This window comes from Hyperoodon ampullatus, assembly GCF_949752795.1.
Source record: "Hyperoodon ampullatus genome assembly, chromosome: 13".
Taxonomy (NCBI): Eukaryota; Metazoa; Chordata; class Mammalia; order Artiodactyla; family Ziphiidae; genus Hyperoodon; species Hyperoodon ampullatus.
In genome coordinates this window covers 66214272-66241463 of record NC_136926.1, presented here as the reverse complement: position 1 = coordinate 66241463, position 27192 = coordinate 66214272, and the positions used below count along the sequence as shown (strand labels likewise).

General features: G+C 45.7%; 1 protein-coding gene across 1 annotated transcript in view; it reads left to right on the top strand.

The window, feature by feature from the left end:
• MYO5B (myosin VB) overlaps window positions 1-27192 on the top strand; it is a 385365-nt gene that overhangs the window by 285107 nt on the left and 73066 nt on the right. The window contains exons 15-17 of the mRNA XM_079718130.1: window positions 10068-10208; window positions 11127-11224; window positions 15994-16080. Coding sequence (XP_079574256.1) covers window positions 10068-10208; window positions 11127-11224; window positions 15994-16080 — 326 coding nt within the window. The remainder of the gene's footprint in view (window positions 1-10067; window positions 10209-11126; window positions 11225-15993; window positions 16081-27192) is intronic.

Here is a 27192-nt window from a genome sequence, read left to right as displayed (position 1 = left end):
AGAGACGTTGGTAGGTATAACTGTGAAAACATTGCTGGCATTCATCGGGTCATTTGTCCTCCACCTCCTACGTGCAGATGTAAAAGTACTTAAACCCCTTCAAATCCTAGTATCAGTGCGTTTAATTTCTACTTAGCAGTCTGTGGAACTTCCCTGTGGCCAGAAACTTAAATGGAATAATAGGATCCAAGGGACACTTAAATCTACAATTTTGGAATGTTACTTTCTGTTATCTCCGGAATTTCAGTTATTTCCTTCTCACGAGCATGACAAAAAGATAGCCAATATTGTGTCCATTCTACAGGTAGAGGGAACAAGGCACTGATTCACCTAAAGAAATATTTGTTAAGCACATACCTTGTGAAGCACTGCCCCTAAATGCACCTTGTACAAAGGTGAATAAGATAGATTGTACCCTCTAGGTGTTTACATTCTAGTGGACTGTGAGTGGTCAGAAAAACAAGCATACAGTACCTGAAAAGAGAGGAGGTTTGGCTGGGGTGGGGGTGTGCAGGGAGCACGAGCCCCGCCGTTACAGAAAGCCACCCCGCCGATGCAGGTGCCGTTGCTGGCTTCAGCCCTTCAGAGGGAACCCAGAAAAGGACTCTCCAGGATTTAGGAGGATTTCTACCAGACCACATGGTACTGAACTCACTGCAGAGGCCTGATAACACTAGAAATGGCAGATTAATTTCTCTTTGTGATAAGCTTTAGATGAATGCAGTAGGGTGAGGTGATGGAATGGAGAAAATACACCCCGCAAAATGGACCCAGGCACCTAAAGGCAAGTAAGTCACGTGGCCCCGAGGCCAGGGTTTTAGGGAGGATTTGAGTCAGTACCAGCGATGTGGGCGGCCCGGGGCAGACCCCGGCCCCATGTCATCTCCCGATATCTGGAGCATCAGGGAATTAGTCGTCACTAAGACAAATTTGCTTTGGGCAAATGTGCATGTCAGTGCAAGATTAACCCCTCGGCTTGCCAGCTGTCCAGCCCTCTAGTCCATGGTGGTTAACGTGGCTTTTTCCATTCTTTGCAAGTGAGGTGGGGAGTGGGAGAAAAGCCACAGGGAGAGAGTAGAAGTGGATGGTTTGAGCCCTGAGGAGCACGTGTCCTCATTGTGTGCGTCTTAGAAGTTAGATGCCTGTGACCTCCTGTTACTGTGACACTGCCCTTAGAGGGCTGAGAAACTTTTGTTACAAGTTTCTCCTTTCGGGTGGGAGCACAAGTGAGGGGCATGCAGCGTCTGGTTCTGCCATTAATTTTTGTCTTAATTTGAGTGTCTCTTAGGGATCCCAGAATCTAGAAGGAAATCTCTCACACTCTCTCTCCAGCAGATCATCTGTTATTAGTCACTGAGATTTTTTTTCTTATTTTTATTTAACAAACTTTATTAAATATTTGTGTGGTATGTAGTAGTAACAAATGTATATAGTTAACCTCACAGAACTTACAGTCTAGTGAAAAGATATAGAGTTTAATCAAAAATTTTGGTAATGCTGTGAAGGTCAAGAAGCAGGTTCTATGGAAAAGAATAATAGGAATGTGCTGGGAGTCCCCAAGTTCACCCCCAAATTGAACCATTTGTTAGGAAGACTCACAGAACTCAGCATGCTGTAGTACTCATGGCTATGATTTATTACAGCAAAAGGATACAAAGCGAATCAGCAAAGGGAGAAGGTGCATGGGGTGAAGTCCAGGGGAAGCCAGGTGCAAGCTTCCAGAGTCCTTTTCCGCTGGCGTCGCACTGAATATACTTAATTCCCACAGCATTGAGTAGTGATGATGCCTGTGACCTGTCTACCAGAGCAGCTCACCTGAGCCTGGGCATTTAGGGTTCCCTACTGAGAGTCAGTGACATGGGCACCCTTTGCCTAGCACATACCAAAATTCCAGACTCCCAGAAGGAAAGCAGGTTCGTTCAGCATAAACCATATTGTTTGCATAAACAGTTTAGGCTCAGTGAGCCATTCTTATCATGGACTGCTGAAAACCCTCTCAAAATCCACATTTCCAGACGCCAGCCAAGGGTCAACCTTGTAAGCAGGCCTTTCTAGGATGGCAGTCTCAGGCCTGCCATGTTAGCTCTTTTCTAAATAGGGGTATCATTGTAGATTGGGTTTTTATTAGAAATGAAATATAGGCTTATAAAAATTCAAATAGTATAGAAATATGTAAAATGAGAGTATCCTCTCCCATTCCTGACCTCCCTTTTCATGAATTCCCATAGCTAGATCTTAGATCCTATAAGTAAACCCATAGTTTTACTTAAAGTATTTTTATCTGGGGGGAGACCTATTAGCTGATGATACAAACATACTGATACATCTTTTTAAGATTGAAATGGGGACTTCCCTGGTGGCGCAGTGGATAAGAATCCACCCGCCAATGCAGGGGACACGGGTTCGCTCCCTGGTCCGGGAAGATCCCACGTGATGTGGAGCAACTAAGCCCGTGTGCCACAACTACTGAGGCTGCGCTCTAGAGCCCGCAAGCCACAACTACTGAAGCCCATGCGCCTAGAACCCGTGCTCCACAGCAAAAAGAAGCCACTGCAATGAGAAGCCCATGCACCACAACGAAGTGTAGCCCCCGCTCACCACAACTAGAGAAAGCCCACACGCAGCACCGAAGACCAAACACAGCCAAAAAAAATAAATAAATAATTTAAAAGAAGATTGAAATGAATTGCATTATACATTGTCCTCTCTAATTTTTCACTTACCATTGTATCTTGGCCATCTTTCCACATGAGTACATATCCACTTCTTTTCTTTTTTTAAACAGCTGTTGGTATTTTGCTAATTCAAATAATACTGCATGGAATGCCCTTTACATATATCTTTGGTTACTTGTATAGTTATGTCTGTAAAATTTTAGAAATGGAATTGACGGTTCAAAGAATGTGCACTTCAAAAGTCTAGAGGTATTGCTAAGTTGGAGTGTAAAACAGGTCTGTGATCTACTCTTAAATGGTACCAACTCCTTTCTCTTCCCTGTCCACCTGCCACAACTCTAGCCTCCCCCTTCACCAACTAACATTTCTAAAGAACCAATGACCTTGTTGTCAGACCCTTCCACCCCCATCCCAGCAAACCCTCAGAGGTTCTGTGGTGGTGGCCAGCAGTACTCAGAGATGAACCAAAAGAGGCTTCTAGGCCCACCAGACCCCAGCAGGAGGAGGGAGCACTGAGAACTCTCCACCCTGGACCCATTTCAGACATCCCAGAGGATGGAAAGCAGAGATCGACACTAGGTCACTATAAACCTACAGATGGGATTTCCATAGACTGCAGCTACGAATCAGAGTGATCAGAAATGTGCTTTAAATCATTTGGACAGATGGACACCTCTGGCGACATCTGTCATTGTAGCATTTTTAAAACTCATAGTTTAAAATGAGCCTTTATAGTTTTCTTTAATTTTTTTTTCACAGTAGTCCCCCAAGGTTTATGTTTCTGAGACGCACTTAAAAGCAGAGAGAAAAATAAAGACCTGGAAAGATGCAAGCCTATGGTATCCAGTTAACACCCAATTTTTTTTATTGGTTTTCTTCTCACTAAGCATAGCTAGATCTTAGATCCTGTAAGTAAACCCATAGTTTTACTTAAAGTATTTTTATCTGGGGAGAGACCTATTAGCTTTTTTCTTTTGTGTGGCATCCCTGATAAGAAATTAACAAATTATTGTGAAAAATTAAGCAGCATGGGATGGAAGACTACCATATACCCTATCAGCCAAAAGGATGTTTGAAGAACTCCCACTAAGAGCAGTGAGATAAAACGGTGTTAATGAGAATGTAATTAGTAAAGCCAGTTACATTGCCTAAGAGGCTATAATATAGCTAATTGCTTTCTCAGCTATCAGAGAGCTATAAATAGAGACTTAAGAGATGCCTCTTTAAAACATGATTTCAGGTTAACAGACTGATTTGTTTTAGATGCTAAAGGTGGAGGGTTTTCCTTCTTAGTGTTTATTGTAAAAAGCAATATTTTATCAATCTGAAAAGAAATCTCGAAAGGAGAATTTTTTTCTTCTGGAGATTTCCTCTTCTGGGGCAGTGCTGAGTGTAAGTCAGAGAGGTGGGCAGTGGGTCCAGAGTTTGTGCCAGCAGGTGCTGGGCAGTGAGGGCCACGCTGGGCCATGTTCCTAGGCAGGCAGCCCTGATGCCATCTCTCCACGCCATCCCAGCGGAAGGGATCTCGAGACCAATGTGGTCCAGAGGCCAAGTAGACCATATCAGCCCAAAGCTGCCTACCCTGGGCCACGACAATCCCGGAGGTCCAGGAGTCAGGATGGAGTAGCTCCAGCAAGGCCCAAACTCCATCTCCCCCCATCTCTCTTCTCCCTCATCTTCAGCTCATCAAGGGTGACAATGCATGCATTCCATTGCTTTCCGTGCTGCTAGCTTCCGTACAGGTTATACACACATTTCATTTTGAGCAAACGCATTTGCTTTAAACTTTTTCTTCATTTATGTTTTATATAATAGCCTTTGAGTCAACGTAATATATAACATTTGCTTTTAAGTGTTTTTGGAATGCTTCCTGTTTAAAATCAGTTTGTACTGGTAGTTAAACCGCCTCTACCAACATTTAGAATAAATAGGTAACTATGTAAGAGAGAACTTTAGTCAGTAAAACAATATAATCATTCTCTGCAATCCAGGAAGGTCCCCCTTTCCTTCTTTAAACAAATGAAGTGCTGAGACTTTTCCTCCAAATCCTCTTTAAAACCCCTTTAAACAGAATATTTCTTATCTAAAAGTTTGAGATTTTTTTCCCCCAGAGGGTAGCATTTACCATGTAAACGAATTGATTGAAAAGAAAGTGTGTTTGTTACTTTGTTTACAGCCATAGCTTTTAAAGATAAGATTCTAGACAAGAGATTCCAATCAAATGGTTATTATAGTGTGTCTTATTTTAGTTTCACGTCTGTTTTAAAGAAAAGATATTTTATGTTCATATAAATGGAAGTGAATAGGTGTGATTTCCAAGGTAACAGCTATGTATATACCTGTAACTGACATTTTTCTTAAACTGTCAAGTGGTCTTTAGAAAGTGTTTTCATACTTCTTTTAATCCCTTTTCAAATAGATCTGCCTCAGGCTTTTAAAATCTATATATAGACTTGAATAGCAGAAAACATGAAAGCCAGTACCTGTAGACACTTTGAAATAAGTGACAAGTAGTATCAGGGAAGTACTTGGTTTGTTTGAAGGTTTTATCTAAGTGTTTTCAAGACTGAAGGTAGGGACTTCCCTGGTGGAGCAGTGGTTGAGAGTCTGCCTGCCGATGCAGGGGACATGGGTTCGTGCCCCGGTCCAGAAAGATCCCACATGCCACGGAGCGGCTGGGCCCGTGAGCCATGCCCGCTGGGCCTGCGTGTCCGGAGCCTGTGCTCTGCAACGGGAGAGGCCACAACAGTGAGAGGCCCGTGTATCGCAAAAAAAAAAAAAAAAAAAAAAAAAGACTGAAGGGAGTAAATTTTTAGAAGGGCCCAGGTGGAGCGTGTGTCTGAGGGCTGCCCTAGGATGAACTGTAGCACTTCCATTACTGGTCAGTCAGCAGGTAAATAGACTTTCCAGTCACTCTAAGAGCAGAACTGGAGTTAGTCAATTAAAAAAAATTTTTTTTTCTCTCTCACTCAGAAATATGTTCCTTTGCATGAATCCTTTTTCAAACAAGAGCTTGGTAACTCCTTTTCATTGGGACCTGGGGTTTATTTACAGCTGGGACACTCCTGGGACAAGGAGGTCCGTGTCTGGCCCAGCCCCCTTGTCCTGGTCTTTTACTACTGCCTGCAGCCTGAGGTTGCACATGGTGCCTGTCGGTCTTTCAGCCCTGTGGTCAGATTAGATGTCTCTGTACGTTTACTGAGTTTATCAGACAAATTCTGTATAGAATGTAAAGCCTCCCTAAAGTCCCAACAAACTCATCTTCTTCTCCATCCCAGGGACCCTACCACTTCCAAATGCGGTCTCCATAGCAGGGACCTACAATTAAAACATAACTTTTAAAATAAAATTCAAATTCTCCAGACTAAACCTTGGGTGTTCCCAAATTATAGCACAATGCCTGTGCCGATTAAAATCTGCCTTGAACAGAAGTTTTCCTTTTTTGTTCTGAAGTTATAAATCCTTTAATATGTCAAATTAAAAGAAAAAGGCATAGCTTTTCTGATTGAAGCAAGAGAAAGGGGCTTACGTCTTAAAATACCCTTATAATTGAATCCGATTTCAAAGTTCCTCCTGTGGTTCTGTTACATGCTCCTGACCTTAGAAGTTAACAGATTTTTCACAGAAAAAGCCACTACTAATGATTTCAGTACATTAGACCCCCTTAAACAGTGTAGTCATGCAGTTGGTAACTTATACCCAAGACTCAAACATCTTGGAAGTCTATTTCTGAAAGTGTATGAATTAGAATAATTTAATCAGTTTATATATTGTTTAGACTTGGCAGACTGAATCACCGATGTCTTTAGAATGTGCACCTGGCTTCAGCCTCCCATTAATTATTTCCCTATGGAAATTTCTAGGCGCCCCTCTGCCTGGGCACCTGACCTTTTCTCACATGTGCCTTGGGTCTCTGGCACCAGTTTACAGAGTCCCCATGCCTGGGCTGTCCTCTCCCCCCACCCCTCCAGCCCCTACCCCTGTTCTCAGTTAATACGTGTGATGGTGGCTCTCTGCCATGGACAGTGAGGACCAGCAGGTCTGTAAACGGGGTTACTGGGTATGGTTTGGATTTAGAGAAAACTGGCTGTGGGGTAGAATGTGTCTGTATGAACGTATGCCTGGAGGTAGGGCCCTCGAGTTTTATAGGTGACTCTAGTGACCCAGGAGAGAGCTCAGGTAGACCTGAACCAGGGCAGTGACGTTCTGGTTGATCGAGAAAGGACTGCTGAGACTTAACCATGGACAGAACTTGGTGATTGATGGGGATGAGAAGTAGGGTGATGGCAGGATCTCTAACCTAAATCTGGGGAGACAGCAGGTGGTGGTGGTTTGGGCCATGTTGAATTTGGAGTTTCCGGTGGAACACCCAGAGGGAGGAGAAGCAGGATATTCAGCAGATGGTTGGAACTATGGACTGCAGTAGTGGAAGAAAATCAAGATGGAGAGACGGGCTTGAAGGTGATAGTTGAAGCCATGGGCATGAAGGATACTGTCCAGGGAATGAGTGTTAGAAAAATTAAGTGGTGAGGGTGCAGTTTTGGGGATCAGCCGCTCAAAGGAGAGACGTGCAGAAGATGGACCAGTGAAAGGTGCTGGGAAAGAACACACGGGGAAAAGTAGGCAGAAAGTCGGAGGAATGTGGACCTGCTGAATCTCAGGGAAGAGGTCTTCAGAGAGGAGGCCCAGCTCAGTGCTTCCAGCCCTGGCTCATCCATTAACCAATAGCCCTGGGCGAGCTGATGCCACCCGCCGTGGTTGCTGTGGGGTGACTGGGGGTGGAAGCAGGGTCTGGTAGGTCCCTCCTCCCAGAGCTGTCTTTCCTCACCTGCCACAGGAGGTTGAGGGTTGATCTTTATGGTTCTTCCAGATTTAAATTCTCTGATTCTGTTTCCTCTTCAACTCAAAAATATAACTTCCTCAGGCATCTGTACTTTCACAATGTAGACAGATTTTTCATATATATATATATTTAATATATATATATTATATATATATTATATATATTATATATATAATATATATATATTATACATATATATATTATATATATATATAATATATATATTATATATATATATATACCCCCAATAAAACTAATAAAACTAGATCATGTATGAGTGCTTATTCTATGCCAGGCACTCTTCTCTGTACTCACGTGGATTATCTCCTTTAGTCTTCTCTTCAGCTCTCAACCTCCATCAAGGGGGAAGGCTAGGAGGCTGTAGGTTCAGCAAGCCTAGGGCTCAGAGCCCAGCACAGACCTCGAGTGGTACCCAGTTGGCACAGGCTGAGCCTGGGAGAGGCAGAAATGAGTGGATGAAGTGATCTGGGAAAGGGTCGTGGAGGAGGCAGGGCCAGACCCTGAGAGATGGGGCTCTCGGGACGAGCAGGTAGGAGAAGGAGGTGGGTGTTTCAGATAAGAATAACAGTGAGCAAAGGTGGGAATAACAAGTGTGGTGGTTCATGTGACAGTAAAGTGATCAGCTTCATCTAGAGACTGTCATACAGAGTGAAGTAAGTCAGAAAGAGGAAAACAAATGTCATATAGTATCGCTTATATGTGGAATCTAGAAAAATGGTAGAGATGAACTTATTTGCAAAGCCGAAATAGAGACACAGATGTAGAGAACAAACTTATGGTTACCAAGGGGGGAAGGGGGGTGGGATGAACTGGGAGATTGGGATTGACGTATATACACTACTATGTATAAAATAGGTAACTAATGAGAACCTACCGTATAGCACAGGGAGCTCTACTCATTGCTGTTTGGTGACCTAAGTGGGAAGGAAATCTAAGAAAGAGTGGATATATGTATACGTATAACTGATTCGCTTTGCTGCACAGCAGGAACTAACAGCATTGTAAAGCAACTATATGCCAATAAAAATTAATTTAAAGAAAAAAGGTATTATCTGAGGGGGTGAGTGGGATCCGATTGCAGAGCCCCCGGAAGGCAGACTCAGGGCATTCAGAATTGGCGGGAGGAGATGGGAGACAGCATCGTTATGGGGGCTGTGGGAAGAAAGATGCAGGGGATGTGACAGACCAGAGCCTGGACACTGAGGCACAAGCATTTGAGCCTCTCTTCTGTTGGGACTGGGAGTGGCTCAGGGTTGGAGAGTGGGGCCTGGGGCTCCTTTTGTTCCCTCCCCACATGCAGGCATGTGGTAGTGGCCTTACAACACTTGATTCTATCCCCAGCATCCACTTCCCCAAGGGATGCTGGCAGGACTAGTTTTGTAGGGGACGGGGGAGGGCTGGGACTCTGTGTCCCACCTGCCCCTCATGCATGATCTGATCTTCACCCTGGTACACACAGAGCATTAACAGAGAGGAATTCTTATTTAGTCTCATAACAACACCACATAATGGGTACATTCTTATCCCTATTTTACTGATGAAGAAAATAAGGCTTAAGGAAGTTAAATAACTTTACAAGACCCAGTACTAATAAGTATGGAAAAATTTAAACAGTTTTCTTAGAACATAGCTACCTTCTACCACACCAGAAGGGAAAGAAGTTTTGTCCATCTTTGTAGGTAAAGGTTAAGTGAGATTGTCTGGGAAAATTACTTTTTTCCTTTCTTTAAATTGAGATATAATTCTTGTACCAAAAGTTCACCCTTTTGGGCTTCCCTGGTGGTGCAGTGGTTGAGAGTCCACAGTGGTTGAGAGTCCGCCACGGGTTTGTGCCCCGGTCCAGGAAGATCCCACATGCCGCGGAGCGGCTGGGCCCGTGAGCCATGGCCGCTGAGCCTGCGCGTCCGGAGCCTGTGCTCCGCAACGGGAGAGGCCACGACAGTGAGAGGCCCGCGTACTGCAAAAAAAAAAAAAAAAAAAAAGTTCGCCCTTTTAAATTATGTAATTCAGTGGTTTTAGAACAGTCACCAAGTTGTACAACTATCGCCATGCTAAATTCCAGAATAGTTTCATCACTCCCAAAAGAAACTCTGTCCCCATCAGCAGGCATTGCACTTTGCCCTCCCCGCACCCCTGGCAAACTGTGTACTACCTTCTGTCCCCTGGACATTTCCTGTAAATGGAATCACACACTGTGTGGTCTTCTCTGTCCGGCTTCTTTCACTTGGCGTGTTTCCAAGGTTCACGCAGGTTGTAGCATGTATGAGGGCTTCATTCCTTTATATTTTTTGTTGAGTAATATTGCATTGTGTGTATTCACCATAGTCTGCTCATCTGTTCATCAGTTGATGGGCATTTGGGTTGTTCCTGCTTTGTGGGCACTAGGAATAATGCTGTGCGTGTGTAACGCTCTTCGGAATAATGTGGATGTGTGTTTCCAGTTCTCTCAGGCGTGTATTGGAAAGAGTGTAAGCAGCCTGAAGTCCAAGAACCCTTGTTCTCTGTCTTCTTCCTGTGTTTGTTTCTAGCTCCCCCTGGTGGCTGACTTGTTCCATGATGGCAAAGACCCTGCTCCTGCCGCCGCCACATCTTCAAAGATCAGCGTTCGCTCTGCCAAACCCCCCCTGAAAGCCTCCAACAAGGAGCACAAGAAAACCGTGGGCCACCAGGTCAGCCCCGGGCCTCATGGCGGGAGCTGTGGGCCCTGGCACGTGTAGCGGGGCTGCCTCTCTGGAGACAAAGGATGTAGGTGCAGAGTCAGGGGGAGGCCAGAGTGGCCTTGGCATCCGCATCCCCAGCACCCAGCCTCGTCTTTCTGTGCCCTTTGAAGAAGGAAACTGCGAAACCTTCTCTTGAGGGAACTGGCAGGAGAGAGAAAGAGGATGACTCCAGCCCCACACCATGCATCAAATCCCCGTGGGGATTGTAGATGTTGCCGGACCACAGACACCTGTGGGCGAGGCCAGGGGTCTAGAGGTGCAGTTGTTGAGGGAGGGGTCAATAGCCTGGGGACCCAAAAACTGAGAAACAGCTCCTGCTGTGGGTTTGCTGTGGGATTTTATGTCCAGTGTGTCTCCCAAGAGAAGAGAGTGCCTGCTGAGCCCCTGGCAACCACTGACCTTAATACTTTGGTGGATTCCCGGCTCTGAGCATTTCCTATAAGGCAGTATTTCCCGGGATGCCCGGGCACCACGTGTCAGGGCTCCAGGGCCTCACGTTTAGGACTCACGGGCCTCCATTCACAGCGATGGTCCCTCTCACGTTCTTGGCACTTGCTCACCTTATCTCATCTGATCAGGGCACTGAATGAGATGCACCCGGGCGGTCTCTCCCCACGTGCTTTGAGGAGCCCCGGTGCCGGGGACGTGGGAGGGCCTTGGTTTTGGTCATGCAGCCAGGCAGCTGTCAGAGCTGGAGTCTGACACCAGGTCCCTGGGTGTCCCCCTGTCCTGGGTTAAACAGTAATGATCTAAGCAATAAGAGCATTGACAGATACTACCACCAGTCTGTGTGCTCCTTTTTGTTCCTTATTCAGCCACAAAGCGGAAGACAAATAAATCACCAGTCACTGATCTTTGTCTCCCCAGTTCCGCACCTCCCTGCACCTGCTCATGGAGACCCTGAACACCACAACACCTCACTACGTCCGCTGCATCAAGCCCAACGACGAGAAGCTCCCCTTCTGGTGAGTGCCAGCCTCTCCGTGTGGCCTTACAAGTTCAGGTGCAGCAGGGGCAGGCACAGCCTCTCAGAGGTCTGCAATCTTCAGCAGGATGAGTAGCTGATCCTGCACTCCCCACATGGTTTATATGCCGAATACAGGTTGCACCTGTCTGCCGTCTGGAGGATTCAGGGGGATGGGAAGATCCACTTCCCCGCTCCCCTGTTGCTTACAGTGGTGTTGAATGTGCCCATGAATCTGAGAACCGCTTAGAAGTGTGCCGTTAAATGCAGACATAGTGCGTCTCACAGTGACTGCTCAGTTCAGAGACAGGAGCATGTCCGGAGTGGTCAGGGAAGGCTTCTTTTTTTTTTTTTTTTTTTTTTTTTTTTTGCAGTACGCGGGCCTCTCACTGCTGTGGCCTCTCCCGTTGCGGAGCACAGGCTCCGGATGTGCAGGCTCAGCGGCCATGGCTCACGGGCCCAGCCGCTCCGCGGCATGTGGGATCCTCCCGGACCGGGGCACGAACCCATGTCCCCTGCATCGGCAGGTGGACTCTCAACCACTGCGCCACCAGGGAAGCCCAGGGAAGGCTTCTTGATTGAGGAAACGTAACCTCAAGCAGTGTGTCGATGCAGGTGGTCCCATTTCTCATACCCCCTCTCCTGCTGGGCTTGCGGAGTTACCACACTTGCTCACCTTCCCCTCACTCTAACCCACATTCTGCCACTACTCCTACCTTCAAAATTTTCTTCCATTTCTGTCACCACTCACATGGTTGACCTCACCCAAATCTGGGTAGCAGTGACTCTTCAGTATCTTTGTCATTTCTGGGTTGTGCCAGATTCCAGCCAGCCTTTCAGAAGGCCTGCTGCAGCTTCATTGGCCTCCTCACATTCAACGTGTGTGACACCAGACTCATCCTTTCCCCCTTGAATGTTTCCTCTTTACTTGGTCTCTGTTGTAGTAAATGGCATAATGATTTCCTGACATCTCCTCCACCCACCAAACTTCGTTCTTCCAAACCAGAAACCTGAGGTCTCTCTGGACCGGTGCTGTCCAGTAGAACTTTCTGTGATGATGGAACTCTTCTATAATCTGCGTTGACCAACATGGTAGCCACTAGTTCTTGCAATGTGGCTGGTGTGACTGAGAAAGTGAATTCTTAATTTCATTTTAATTACTTACAGGTGGCTAGTGGCTTCCATATTGGACAGCATGACCCTTGATCCTTCCCTCTCCCTTACTCCCCAGCATCCAGTCGTTGTCAAAGTCCCATGGAGTCTACTTGAAAATTTCTCACACTGGTCTCCCTCGTCTCTCCCTTCCACTTTGGCCTTGTTTCAGACTCTCTTCATTTCTTGCCTGGAATACTGCCCTGCGCCTTTAGGATGGTCTCTCACTCACCTCTGCGCAGCCTCTTCTTCTGTTACCCTGAGCCTCCACATGTGCTATTCCCTCTGGCCGGAGAAGGGATATTTTTAAATTTTTCAAGCACTTTCTTCCCATCTTTCTGATTTCCTTTTTGGTCCTGGCATAATTTCTTTCTGTGAAATAATTTATTTTGGCAACTCTGACCCTCAGATTGAATATCTGAACTGCCTTCTGCAATTTGTGTCAGTTAATAAAGCTTGACTTCCACTTATGCTGAAAAAGGTTAGGAAGACAGCGTCAAATCAGCCTTCTCTGAAGCGTGCTGACCGTTCATTCTTCTCCCTTCCTCCAAGTTTCCGAGACACGCTTAGGAATTCCCCCCGTGTGGCATCTGTTTACCAGCTGCCTCCAGAAGAAAAGAGACTGTTAGACACACAGCATGTGTGAAAGACTTAGATTATGTGTGAAGGTCAGGAGCCGCGTGCTGGGCCCGGGAGACGAGAGTCCAGGGCTGCCACCAGCTCTGCCCCCCAGCCAGTGCGACCTTGGGCAGTTCATTCGTCAGACCGGACGCCCGCCATGTGCCGAGTTCTCATGCTGGGTCTCCCCTCCCAAGTGAGAGAAGACACTGGGGACTTTCAAAGGGACTTTCTAGTCCTAATATCCCATTTTTCTAAAACCCTCCTTTTCCTTCAGGACCAAAATCTTCCTCCCAGTAAAGAAAATGGGGGGAAATACAGAACCAAGTCAGAAAGCCTGGATTCTCTGCTACCAATTATTTGGCTAATCCCAAACTAGTCCTTTACCCTCTTAGTCTCATTTCCTCATCTGTTCATTGTGGTTAAAGAAATAATTATCCTGATGGAAGAAGTCAAGGAGATAACGGGGATTATTTGTGACAAGTATAAAAATGTATGCCATTAAAATATATGATGTTGTTGACATTCTGGAAGGGAAGTTCTATATCCCTCCTCCCATCCCCTAAAACTAGGCTTTCTCAACCTCAGCACTCTTGACATTTTGGCCCAGGGAATTCTTTGCTGTGGGGTGTCCTGTGCGCTGGAAGAAGCTTAGCAGCATTCCTGGCCTCTACCCACTAGACGGGAACATCCCTACTATTGTGACAACTAAAAATGTTTTAAAGCATCACCACATGTTCCTTGGAGGGCACAATTGCCCCCAGTGGAGAGCCGCTGTCCTGCACTAAATGCTTTGTTAGCATCTCTTTTTTTTTATTATTAGTTTCTGCTTTATAACAAAGTGAATCAGTTATACATATACATCTGTTCCCATATCCCTTCCCTCTTGCGTCTCCCTCCCTCCCACCCTCCCTATCTTACCCCTCCAGGTGGTCACAAAGCACCGAGCTGATCTCCCTGTGCTATGCGGCTACTTCCCACTAGCTATCTACCTTACGTTTGGTACTGTATATATGTCCATGCCTCTCTCTCGCTTTGTCACAGCTTACCCTTCCCCCTCCCCATATCCTCAAGTCCATTCTCAGGTAGGTCTGTGTCTTTATTCCTGTTTTACCCCTAAGTTCTTCATGACATTTTTTTTTCTTAAATTCCATATATATGTGTTAGCATACGGTATTTCTCTCTACCTCTTCCTGTATTCAGAAACCATCTGTCCTGAGCACTGGGCTAGGACAGGTGGAATGACAATGAATAAGACGTAGCCTTCATCCTTAAGGAGTTGCCAGCCACACGTAACTGTTGACCACATGGAAGGAGTGGCTGTCAGTGAGTCTGTAGAAGCCACAGCAGCACAGAGACGAGAGGGCATGAAGTGTCCAGGAAGGAGGTGGCCTAGGGTGTGTGTGATCATCTGGGGTGGCTCGTCGGAGGAACTGGCCAGGTTTCCTGAAGGCCAGTCCACTGATCTTAGAAGCGGGCGGTCCTGAGCACCTCGGAGTCCTGCGTGTTGCGTGCACAGCACCGCAGAGCCCCAGGCAGCCTGTGCGGAAATCAATCAGGCGGCGCCATGGGAGGAGGTCTTACTCTGCGTCCAGCAAGCTGCCGGCTCTGCCAAACCTGCACGGTTTATTGAGAGAGGAGAGTATAACCCTGCATTTCAGCAGTTGGATCCTTACATATCTTTGGTAATTTTTCAGTCCAGACTTAGGTGTTGCTTGTCTGCACTGCGGTCCTCCCAAATTGAATAGGTGGAAGGGCTGGTCTTCACTCCAGTTACTGGTAACTAATGCAGGGAGGCGAACTGAGAGAGTTTAACAGTGAGTTTTCTTTACTATCAGGGAGGTGAGATTAAGGTACAGAAGGCTGGCAAGCTTTACATGTCCCCTGCCCTCCCTCCTCCCAGAGTGCAAGGAGCAAGAGGCCTTCGGCTTGTAGCCGGGCTTCAGAACAGCCAGAAAGAAATGGAAACGCTTATTCCTCATCGCAAATATAAATGACTAATTCTAGTTCAGCTTAATTCTTTCTCCACGAAGACTCCCTGATTACCCCAGCCGACCTCAACATCTTTCCCTCCAGTTTCTTTCAGCATTTTTACCACCTTTATCACATACTGCCTTGTGGTTTACCTCTTCTGTACACTTCTCTCCTCTTCAAGTGTGGACACTCTTAGAAAATCCAGACCATGTCTGACTTTTTATTCCAGTGTCCTACTCGGTATATGTGTAGGACATACACGTACACCCAGACATATACATATACCCAGAATAAAAACTGGGTTTTCAGTGCTAAATGTAGCATTTTAGGGTGGGTGAGTTGTTGAAGTCATGGCTCATATCTCTAAAGACAGGAAGATAAAGTTCTTCATCTATATGATTCGTAACTGGGCAGCTATCATGATAGGAGCTAACAACACGTGTGCCCTTACGTTCTGCCAGGCTCTGTTCTCACTGCTGTCATGGGCCATTACATTTCATCTTCACACTAGCCCTCTAAAAGGGATACTTCTGTGATCCCCACTTGACAGATGAAGATACTGCCCTGCAAGGTTATGTGACTTGCCCCAAGTCACACATGCAGCTATACGTGATCACGTCATGATTCAAACCCAGGTCTGCCTGGCCTGAGACACTCCCCCTTTTAACTCCGGAGCCGAATAATCCTTGTGGTGCCGAGTGTATATGATTTGGCCGTTGAATTAAGACAGACGCCCCTGTGTATGGAAATAATGAGGGAAGGCTCTGCAGAGGAAGCAGGAATGAGCCTTGGTGGGTGGACGGATTGCAGGAGGCAGAGAAGAGGAGTATCCCGGGTGAGAGTAAGAATGTGCACAGAACTGAAGATGCTGAGATGGCTCATGTGCTGCCAGTCACTGTCCTTCAGTCTGTGCTTGGCCCCTGACCTTGAGCTCCAGGGTGCCTGTGCAGGACGGGGTGGGCTCTCCCTCTCCCCTGGTCCATTACTTTGCCGTGTGGCACTCACTGCTTGTCTTGTGTTTTTCAGCTTTGACCCGAAGAGAGCAGTGCAGCAGCTCCGAGCGTGCGGGGTGTTGGAGACCATTCGGATCAGCGCAGCTGGCTACCCGTCCAGGTACCGTGGCCCCTGGAGCCTGGCTCCCCAGGGAACCCTCTTCTGTGCTGTCCCCCGAGACAGAGCCTCCAGAAATGTTCCCCAACACTGAGGGCTCAAGCAGGGCGCTGACAGACAAAAGAATTTCAGTTTGAGCTGAGAAATATGGGTGTCATCAGTAACAGCCTCCTGGACAGCTTTTCAGATTTCAACTTGGCATTGGTCTGGGTGTCAAGCTGGCTGGAGTTGCCAAGGGGATTTCTCCTGTGCCCAAGTCCTACCTTGTCCTCTTTACCTTTGCTTGTTTGTTCTTTATTGTGGTAAAATACGCTAACATTTACCATCTTAATCATTTTTAAGTGTACAGTTCAGTGGTACTAAGTCCATTCATATTTGTACAACCATCACCACTATTCATCCACAGAACTCTTTCATCTTGCAAAACTGAAACTGTACCCATTAAGCACTCCTCACCATTCCCTCCGTTGGCAGCCAGCATTCTACTTTCTGTCTCTATGATTTTGATGACTCTACACTGATGATTCATGGAAGTGGAATCATGCAGTGTTTGTCTTTTAGTGCCTGGCGTATTTCACTTCTCATAACGTCTTTAAAATTCATCCATGTTGTAGCATGTGTCAGAACTTCCTTTTCTAAGGCTGAATAATAGTCCCTTATATGTAGAGACCACATTTTGTTTATCTATTCATCTGTCAATGGACCCCTTTACCTTTTAATATAGAATCAGATATATGATGGAAAATGTCATTTCTTTGAGCTAAAAGACCGCTATCATGATCTGATTTGCATTGTGGATAGGCCATTGAGCCACCCCAGTGTCTGTTGAAGCTGTGCCAAGACCGTGGATCCCCTCTGCTGGACACTGGTCTGAAATAGGGGTGGGGTACAGATAGCGACCAACTAACCCCCGTGAAATCACATAAGCCAAACATCTTCTGCCAGGAACTGGAGCCGAACAGAGCACTGTAGCAACCCAGAGCCTGTGGTATTTTCCACAGGGACCCACCTGTCTGACGAAGGTCCTCTAAGTGTCAGAAGGAGGAAGGAGCCAGAAATGGGGAGGAGGAGAGGCAGCCCAGCCCCTCTCCTGCCATCTCCACCTGTCACTTTCCCTCTGCAGCTGAGGAAACATTCATATGCAGTGGTCAGTTACCCACAAACAACTTCGCCATCAACGGCTCCCAGATGTTACACCTGGGAAGGAAGTTGCTGATGGAATTAAGAATTTGCATTTGACCTGGAAAGTGCAAAGAACTGTCACTAATCTGCAATGTCCACGCAGCTTCTCAAAACCCAGCAGGTTCAGGCATTGCTCAGAACGATCTGCTCCAGCTGGGGGTGGAAGGCTGCTATTACTGTCTTTCAACCACATATCTCTTCTTAGAAGACAGACAAGGAGTGTCCTGGGGCTCCATCTCATTTTTGGCCCTTGGGGTCTGAACACAACTGGCTGACAACTCCACGATTAATGAGGTGGGCCACGCTTGCCCTTCTTAGGTGAAGGCTCTGTGCTCCTTCTTGCTGTCCTGCAGCACCCACATCAGCCTTTGGACTGAGCGGAAGGGGCTCAGGCTGCGGGCACAGTAGTTCAATCTTGAGTTCAAGTATTGTAGCCTGGCTGATTGGATGGCCTTTCAGTGATGCTCCAAGCACAGGGTTCAGGCCAGGCATAATTTGTTCCACTTAAGAACTTGACAAAGACGCTAAGGAGCTGTCGAGCCACTGGTTTTCAAACCATGTTCTACTGGCAGCCGGGCCCCACTCCGGCTCCTGGCTCTTCTATCTGCTGGGCTCCCAGAAAGGTTTCTTTAATCCCCCATCTTTAGTCCAGTGTCTCTCAAAAGTGCATCGCAACCCACTAGGGGGTCAGGAAAGCAATTTAATGGGCTGTGGCTAACATCTTGTTTGTTTAACGAAATAACTTCAGATGGAAAATAGAAGGTGGCAGTTTGTAGTAGAAAGTGTGTTGTGGCCTGAGCTCACTTTAGCTATACGTATAGGTGTGGATGCTTCCTGATTTGAGATGCACCTTCACCAGGGAGGCCCCGAGAAGGAAGTGAGCTGCCCAGGGTCACCAGCTGGCTGTGCTCGGGCTGGACTAGAATCACCCTGCCCTGCTCTGCCGGGTGGTGGTTGGCAAACATCTTAACTGCTTACGTCAGTGGAGCGTTTCTTCACTGTTCTTCCAAACAGGTGTCTCGGAGGAGTGAGGGGGCAGGTGGGGTCCTGTGGGCTGGGCCCAGGCTGGAGGCCTGGTGTGGAGCTGCTCCCTGCCCTCTCCAGCTTGTAAATAAAAGACCACACTACAGAAGCGTAGCCTGGACTGGAGCCCTCAGAACCTGGTGGTTGGACCTTGGGCTTCGGAGTCAGGCCTAGATTTTAGTGTCAGCTCACAGACTCCTAGGCTGGGTGACCACAGGCGAGTAAATTAATCTCTCTGAACCTGGGTTCCCTCATCATTTAGTAGAATGATCATACTTATTTCATAGACTGTTGTGATAAATGAGGTAATGCATCTGAAGTCTTCAGCACAGTGCCAGGCACATAAGCATTTAATAACATATTTATTCCTCATCCAGATATGAGCGAGAAGCTGCATCCTTCTGGGGTAATTATCGGGGTAGGACATGTCTATATCAGACATTTCTAGCTTTGTTTTTGTGAAATCCTGATGTGCCTGGTTGCCTCAAAAGAGCATTCTGGAGTTCTCAAAACTCACCAAGCAATTGAAAAGGTCAGTCTAAGAACTGTCTAAAGTATGTCAAAACAGAGTAGAGCTGAGCTGTCCCATGTTAAACTGTTGAGGGTCCCTGTATGGGAAGCTTAGGGATCACGGGTCCTCACCAGCATACCTGTGCCGTACAGTGCAGAGGTCTGGAGGTAAGCAGAGAAACCCAGGTGCTCATCTTTGTGTGTAACATATAATGCGTTCTAATGGTGGGCCTGTCCAATGGGAGGTGTGAACATTGGGACCCTGTGAAAATGAGATATTCTAAGGTAGATGGAAGCTTCGGGACCCGTCTCAGTATACAAGGAGCCACCTGTTTCGCCAAGAACTTTCTAACAGAATGAATTGTTTAATAGTAGGACAAATGACTTGCAGAGGGCATGACCCTCTTTTCTTGGAGAACGTCAAGGAAAGGCTAGAAGTCTTTGAGTCTGACATGCTTAACTGTAGACCATGCTTCAGGCAGAGGCCGCTGCTCATCTCTGTCACCTCTGATTCACCCATGGAGCTTCCTCACAGCCTCACTGTGAAATCAATCGGAGTGACAGCGTGTGCCACCCGCTGGTTTTGCTGACACAGAACAAAATCATCTGTTTGGGGGGGTGGAAGAGGAAGGGGAGAGCGTTTTACTCCTGTGGTCTCCCGTGAGTTTTTGTAGCATGAGAAGGTTTCCTTGCCTTCATGGTATCCCTTTCTCCTGTTAACCTGTCCTTCCACAGCACGTCTCATCCCGTATCGAGCATCTAGCTCCATGCCGATTGCTCTGAGGGAATTAAGGATGTAAGGCGTGGCCTCTGCCCACCAGGAGCTCACAGTCTAGGAGGAGTGAGTGCTACACGCCTAAAGCAGTTAAAGAACAACTAACAGTTGTAGGTGCAAGTTTAGGAGGAAACATGGCTTCATGGAGGAGGTAAGACGTGAGCTGGGCCTTGAAGAGTGAGGAGGATTCGGATTGATGCAGAGGCAGCGGGAGGTTACCGCCAGTCAGGGTGCAGCGTGAGGTCCAGGTCTGGAAGGGATGGTAGGTTGCTCTTCCTGTCCAGTGATGGGGGAGATCAGCTCAGTGCCTGTTCCCCCTGCTCAGTCCTCCAGTCTCAGTGTGCCAGGGGTGCTTTTTGCCTCATCCAGACAACCCGTTCCTTGGCAGCCAAGAGAATGCATTCCCTCCAAGTCTTTCGATTCATATGGAGAACCACTTCTCCTGCTGTTCATTCCGCCTGGCTGCAGGCAGAGTTGCCAGTGAAGTGGAGATGCCCACAGACTTGCTGGCCTCTTACGGGGCAGCTGATGGGTGTCTTTCCCTTCCTCCCTAATTGTTTCAGACTTATTCCCAGCAGATAATTACAAGGGCATCTGTACCTTTTGCTTTTGTAATTGCAAAACACAGTTGGATGTTAGAAAGGTATTGTAGGGAAGGAAAGAAAGCCTGGTATTTTCTGGTATCACAGAAAATGTTACTTAATGCTGTGATTTAAATGTTTGGGATTACACCCAGAACACTGCATTCCATATCCTCCTATTTGCTGTCTTAGCAGATTTTGCTGAAGGGTCAAAGAGAGGATTTCCTCCCCAAACTGCCATTTGAAATACTAACTTTAGGAAAGAGACACCATAGTGTTGTGACACTTTTGTTAGTGTTGAGACGGAGTTGAATCATCCATATTATTTCAATTGGATCCTAACTTCTCCCCACCGCCAAGTCACAGCACCTCGGGTGGCATTTATTTGGAAGTGAGTGGTGAGGGGGAAGGGCTGTGGGCCAAACCACCACACCCGAGGTCTCTGACTCTGCACATGGCCTGACTTTCGGTACCTGCCAGCCTTGGTAGCCACGTGGAGTGACCTCGCTGGTTTAAAACAAAATGCTACCTAACTGCTTCATCCAGAAGCCTGGTGTGTGTCTGCTGTGTCTGGGGGTGAAGTGAGTGAGGTTTAACGGATACTGTGTGCCTGTCAAGGTGTTTGCCACTGAAGGAAACACACGCGTGTCACATGTGCTCCCTCAGTGTAGAGGTGAGCAGTCATTTTGTTGACCTGACTTGAGGAGACCTGCGTGGGACCAGAGGGTCATCACAAAAAGACTTCAGCTGCCTTGGCTGCTGAGACTCAGTGCAGCCAAGTGATTTCACGTGCATGAGCTCGTCAGGCAGCCATAGCTTTGCACAGCTGTCTCCAAAGGAAACTTGAATGGTTTCTTTGATTACGGGGATTACAACTTATAGCATTTTCCTACATTTCTCCTACGTCTATGGCCACAGGGCAGGTATCACTTTACAGGGAAGAAAATGGCAAAGGGAAAGGGAACGCATGGTCCAGGGTGGCAGGGACTTGTGATGAAATGTCCAGAGGGCCCTTCCCCAAGGAGCCCGAGCCAAAGGCAGCCCTTTTCAGCTGGGATCTCAGGCCAGGTTCCTGCATCCAGCCTACCGATGCCCTAGGTGTGGAACTCTTAGCCCTGTTCCGAAATTAATAGATGCCAGTGCCCGCACAGTCCGCCAAGCCAGAGAGGATGAATGCAGAGTTGCTGGCCAGCAGCTGCCTCTGGTGCTCCCTCACCCCGGTCTCAAGCTTCAGTACACCTGTCTGTTTTTATCCTCCCTAAGAATTATGGCCCTCTGTGAGTCTGATTTAAAATGAAAATGTATCATTCAAGTTGAAATGCGACAGTGGCTAAGAAAAATGTCCATGATCACGTCCATAAAGCACCGTGATGAATGCGCTGTTTAGGAAGACAGGCTCGTCCCCCAGCACCTGACTCCCAGCCCCCCCGGGAGGTGTCTTACGCCTGTGCAGTCACCTGTCTCCCTCCTTGGGGGCCTTCAGAGCAGCTTTGTGTCCTGGAGGAATTGTGAAGCAAATTCCACTTAAGCAAAACAAGCGTGGTGGCGGGGATAGGGGAGCTGCTTGAATATGCAGCATTTATCACCTGGGGAAAAAACTCACCATAACTCTTCACTCTACCTCACAGTCACGTTGGAAAAACTCCTTGGTGCTTTCCGAAACGACTTCCACCCCTTCCCCAGCTTCACCCCCCTGCCCCATAGGGACTAAATAGCGTAGGATTGGAGAACTGGACGGAGGCTTGAGAAATTGCTTGGTTCACCTTCCTATTTAATCATGATTAAACAAACAGACACATAGCTACTCGCCTTGCTTTTAAAAATCCTACCAAGAAAGAAGAATGTAGAACTTATTTTGGAGCAAAATAATTTTTTATCTCAGCTCTTCCTGCCCTTAGTTCTGGCCCTTTCTCCCCTGAGCGCTGTGCTCATTTCAGGGGACCAGGGTCTGACGCAGGGTTCTTGACCACGGCTGCACATCACGGTCATGTGGAAGTGTTCCCAGAAGCCAGGAGCCGCTTCAGACTCAGAATCTGTCTTCGACAAGATTTCCCAGGTGATTTTTAGATGCATCATGCCCTACAGCTGTCGCCCAGAGGCAAGTGTTGGCCCCTGGTAAACCACAGCCACTTGACTGTCTTGGGGGCAGTGCGGGACTGCCTAGATTTGCCTCTGTCCTCACCTGGCGTCTCGGCTCCAGCATGGAGTCAGTGGGGAAGGCTTGTGTCTCCCTTCCCCTGCAGTAGGGCTTAGCGACCTTCAGACCCAGGGCCACCTTGGGGTCTCAGCCTGTGTTCCCCTGACAGGCCCAGGACGTACGTGGGGGATAAAGGGAGAGGCAAATACGGGGTGTCCGTGGCGGGGTGAGCGCCTTGTCACCTTTGCACTGGGAACCCATGCATGACTATCATCTTTCTATAAATTTGCCTATTCCGGATATTCCGGATATTTCATATAAATGGAATCACACATGTGATCAACATGTAGCCTTTTATGTCAGGTTTCTTACACTTAGGATAATATTTTCAAGGTTCATCCATGTTGTAGCATGCATCAGAACACTTTTCCTTTATAATGTTTAACACTATTTTAATATAAGAATACACCACATTTTATTTTACCCATTCATCAGTTGATGGGCATCTGCATTTTTAAAAAATTTTTTAACATCTTTGTTAGAGTATAATTGCTTTACAATGGTGTGTCAGTTTCTGCTTTATAACAGAGTGAATCAGTTATACACATACACATATCCCCATATCTCTTCCCTCTTGTGTCTCCCTCCCTCCCATCCTCCCTATCCCACCCCTCTAGGTGGTCACAAAGCACCGAGCTGATCTCCCTGTGCTATGCGGCTACTTCCACTAGCTATCTATTTTACGTTTGGTAGTGTATACATGTCCATGCCACTCTCTCACTTTGTCACAGCTTGCCCTTCCCCCTCCCCATATCCTCAAGTCCATTATCTAGTAGGTTTGTGTCTTTATTCCCGTCTTGCCCCTAGGTTCTTCATGACCATTTTCTTTTTTTCTCTTTCTGACTTACTTCACTCTGTATGAAGTCTCTAGGTCCATCCACCTCACTACAAATAACTCAGTTTTGTTCCTTTTTATGGCTGAGTAATATTCCATTGTATATATGTGCCACATCTTCTTTATCCATTCATCCGCTGATGGACACTTAGGTTGCTTCCATGTCCTGGCTACTGTAAATAGAGCTGCAATGAACATTTTGGTACATGACTCTTTTTGAATTATGGTTTTCTCAGGGTATATGCCCAGTAGTGGGACTGCTGGGTCATATGGTAGTTCTATTTGTAGTTTTTTAAGGAACCTCCATACTGTTCTCCATAGTGGCTATATCCATTTACATTCCCACCAACAGTGCAAGAGGATTCCCTTTTCTCCACACCCTCTCCAGCATTTATTGCTTCTAGATTTTTTGATGACGGCCATTCTAACTGGTGTGAGGTGAAACCTCATTGTGTTTTTTCGTTTGTTTGTTTGTTTGTTTTTGCGGTACGTGGGCCTCTCACTCTTTTGGCCTCTCCCATTGTGGAGCACAGGCTCAGCGGCCATGGCTCACAGGCCCAGCCGCTCCGCGGCACGTGGGATCCTCCCAGACCGGGGCACGAACCCGCGTCCCCTGCAGCGGCAGGCAGAGTGATCTAATCTCATACTTTTACATGTCTGTCCAGTTTTCCCAGCACCACTTATTGAAGAGGCTGTCCTTTCTCCACTGTACACTTCTGCCTCCTTTATCAAAGATAAGGTGACCATATGTGCCTGGGTTTATCTCTGGGCTTTCTATCCTGTTCCATTGATCTATATTTCTGTTTTTGTGCCAGTACCATACTGTCTTGATTACTGTAGCTTTGTAGTATAGTCTGAAGTCAGGGAGCCTAATTCCTCCAGCTCCATTTTTCATTCTCAAGATTGCTTTGGCTATTCGGGGTCTTTTGTGTTTCCATACAAATTGTGAATTTTTTTGTTCTAGTTCTGTGAAAAATGCCAGTGGTAGTTTGATAGGGATTGCATTGAATCTGTAGATTGCTTTGGGTAGTAGAGTCATTTTCACAATGCTGATTCTTCCAATCCAAGAACATGGTATATCTCTCCATTTATTTGTATCATCTTTAATTTCTTTCATCAGTGTCTTATAATTTTCTGTATACAGGTCTTTTGTCTCCTTCGGTAGGTTTATTCCTAGATATTTTATTCTTTTTGTTGCAATGGTAAATGGGAGTGTTTTCTTAATTTCACTTTCAGATTTTTCATCATTAGTATATAGGAATGCCAGAGATTTCTGTGCATTAATTTTGTATCCTGCTACTTTACCAAATTCATGGATTAGCTCTAGTAGTTTTCTGGTAGCATCTTTAGGATTCTCTAGAGTATCATGTCATCTGCAAACAGTGACAGTTTTACTTCTTCTTTTCCGATTTGGATTCCTTTTATTTGTTTCTCTTTCTGATTCCTGTGGCTAAAACTTCCAAAACTATATTGAATAATAGCGGTGAGAGTGGACAACCTTGTCTTGTTCCTGATCTTAGAGAAAATGGTTTCAGTTTTTCACCATTGAGAACAATGTTGGCTGTGGGTTTGTCATACATGGCCTTTATTATGTTGAGGTAAGTTCCCTCTATGCCTACTTTCTGGAGGGTTTTTATCATAAATTGTTGAATTTTGTCGAAAGTTTTCTCTGCATCGATTGAGATGATCATATGGTTTTTCTCCTTCAATTTGTGTAAATGGTGTATTACGTTGATTGACTTGCATGTATTGAAGAATCCTTGCATTCCTGGGGTAAACCCCACTTGATCATAGTGTATGATCCTTTTAATGTGCTGTTGGATTCTGTTTGCTAGTACTTTGTTGAGGATTTTTGCATCTATGTTCATGAGTGATATTGGTCTGTAGTTTTCTTTCTTTGTGACATCTTTGGTTTTGGTATCAGAGTGATGGTGGCCTCGTAGAATGAGTTTGGGAGAGTTTCTCCCTCTGCTCTATTTTGGAAGAGTTTGAGAAGGATAGGTGTTAGCTCTTCTCTAAATGTTTGATAGAATTCGCCTGTGAAGCCATCTAGTCCTGGGCTTTTGTTTGTTGGAAGATTTTGAATCACAGTTTCAATTTTAGGGCTTGTTATTATCTGTTCATATTTTCTATTTCTTCCTCGTTCATTCTTGGAAGGTTGTGCATTTCTAAGAATTTGTCCATTTCTTCCAGGTAGTCCATTTTATTGGCATATAGTTGCTTGTAGTAATCTCTCATGATCCTTTGTATTTCTGCAGTGTCAGTTGTTACTTCTCCTTTTTCATTTCTAATTCTATTGATTTGAGTCTTCTCCCTTTTTTTCTTGTTGAGTCTGGCTAATGGTTTATCAATTTTGTTTATCTTCTCAAAGAACCAGCTTTTAGTTTTATTGATCTTTGCTATCGTTTCCTTCATTTCTTTTTCATTTATTTCTGATCTGATCTTTATGATTTCTTTCCTTCTGCTAACTTTGGGGTTTTTTTGTTCTTCTTTCTCTAATTGTTTTAGGTGTAAGTTTAGGTTGTTTATTTGAGATGTTTCTTATTTCTTAAGGTAGGCTTGTATAGCTATAAACTTCCCTCTTAGAACTGCTTTTGCTGCATCCCATAGGTTTTGGGTTGTTGTGTGTTCATTGTCATTTGTTTCTTGGTATTTTTGATTTCCTTTTTGATTTCTTCAGTGATCTCTTGGGTATTAAGTAGTGTGTTGTTAGCCTCCATATGTTTGTATTTCTTACAGAGTTTTTGGTGTAATTGATATCTAGTCTCATAGCGTTGTGGTCGGAAAAGATACTTGATACGAGTTCAATTTTCCTAAATTCACCAAGGCTTGATTTGTGACCCAAGATATGATCTATCCTGGAGAATGTTCCATGAGCACTTGAGAAGAATGTGTGTTCTGTTGTTTTTGGATGGAATGTCCTATAAATATCAATTAAGTCTATCTTGTTTAATGTATCATTTAAAGCTTGTGTTTCCTTATTTATTTTCATTTGGGATGATCTGTCCATAATGATCAAGGATCATTATGTAGTGTCCCTCTTTGTCTCTTGTAATAGTCTTTGTTTTAAAGTCTATTTTGTCTGATATGAGAATTGCTACTCCAGCTTTCTTTTGATTTCCATTTGCATGGAATATCTTTTTCCATCCCCTCACTTTCAGTCTTTATGTGTCCCTAGGTCTAAAGTGGGTCTCTTGTAGACAGCATATATACGGGTCTTGTATTTGTATGGACATTTGAATTATTTGCACTTCTTAACAAGTATGAATAATACTGCTCTGAATATTCATGTACATAGTTTTGTATGCATGTGTATCTTCTTTCTCCTGTTTGTACCTAGAGGTAGGATTGCTGGGTAATATGATAACTCTTTACTCTTTCAAGAAACTGCCACTGTTTTCCAGAATGGCTGCACCATTCTACATTCTCAGCAATGGATGGGGCTTCCCATATCTATACATTCTTGTCAACACTTGTTATTGTCTGTCTTTTTTATTAGCCATCCTAGTGGGTGTCAAGTGGCATCCCACTGTGATTTGATTTGCACTTCTCTGGTGATTAATGAAGTTGAGCATCTTTCCATGTGCTTATTGGCCAGTCGTATACCTTCTTTGGAGAAATGGTATGCAAATCACTTGCCCATTTTTAAATTGGGTTAGTTGTCTCTTTGATGTTGAGTTGTAGGAGTTCTTTACATATTCTAGATACTAGATCCTTATCAGATATATGACTGGCAAATATTTTCTCGCATTCTGTGGGGTGTCTTTTCATTTTCTTGATGGTGTCCTTTGAAGCATAAAAGCTTTTCATTTAGCAAGAGTCCAGTGTGTCTATTTTTTCCTCTGAGATTGTTTGTCCAATCCAAGGTCACAAAGATTTATACCTATGTTTTCTTCTAAGAGTTTTATAGGTTTAGGTTTTTAATCCATTTTGAGTTAATTTATATGTAATGTGAAGTAGAGGTCCGACCTCATCCTTTTGCATACAGATACCAGTTGTGCCAGCACCATTT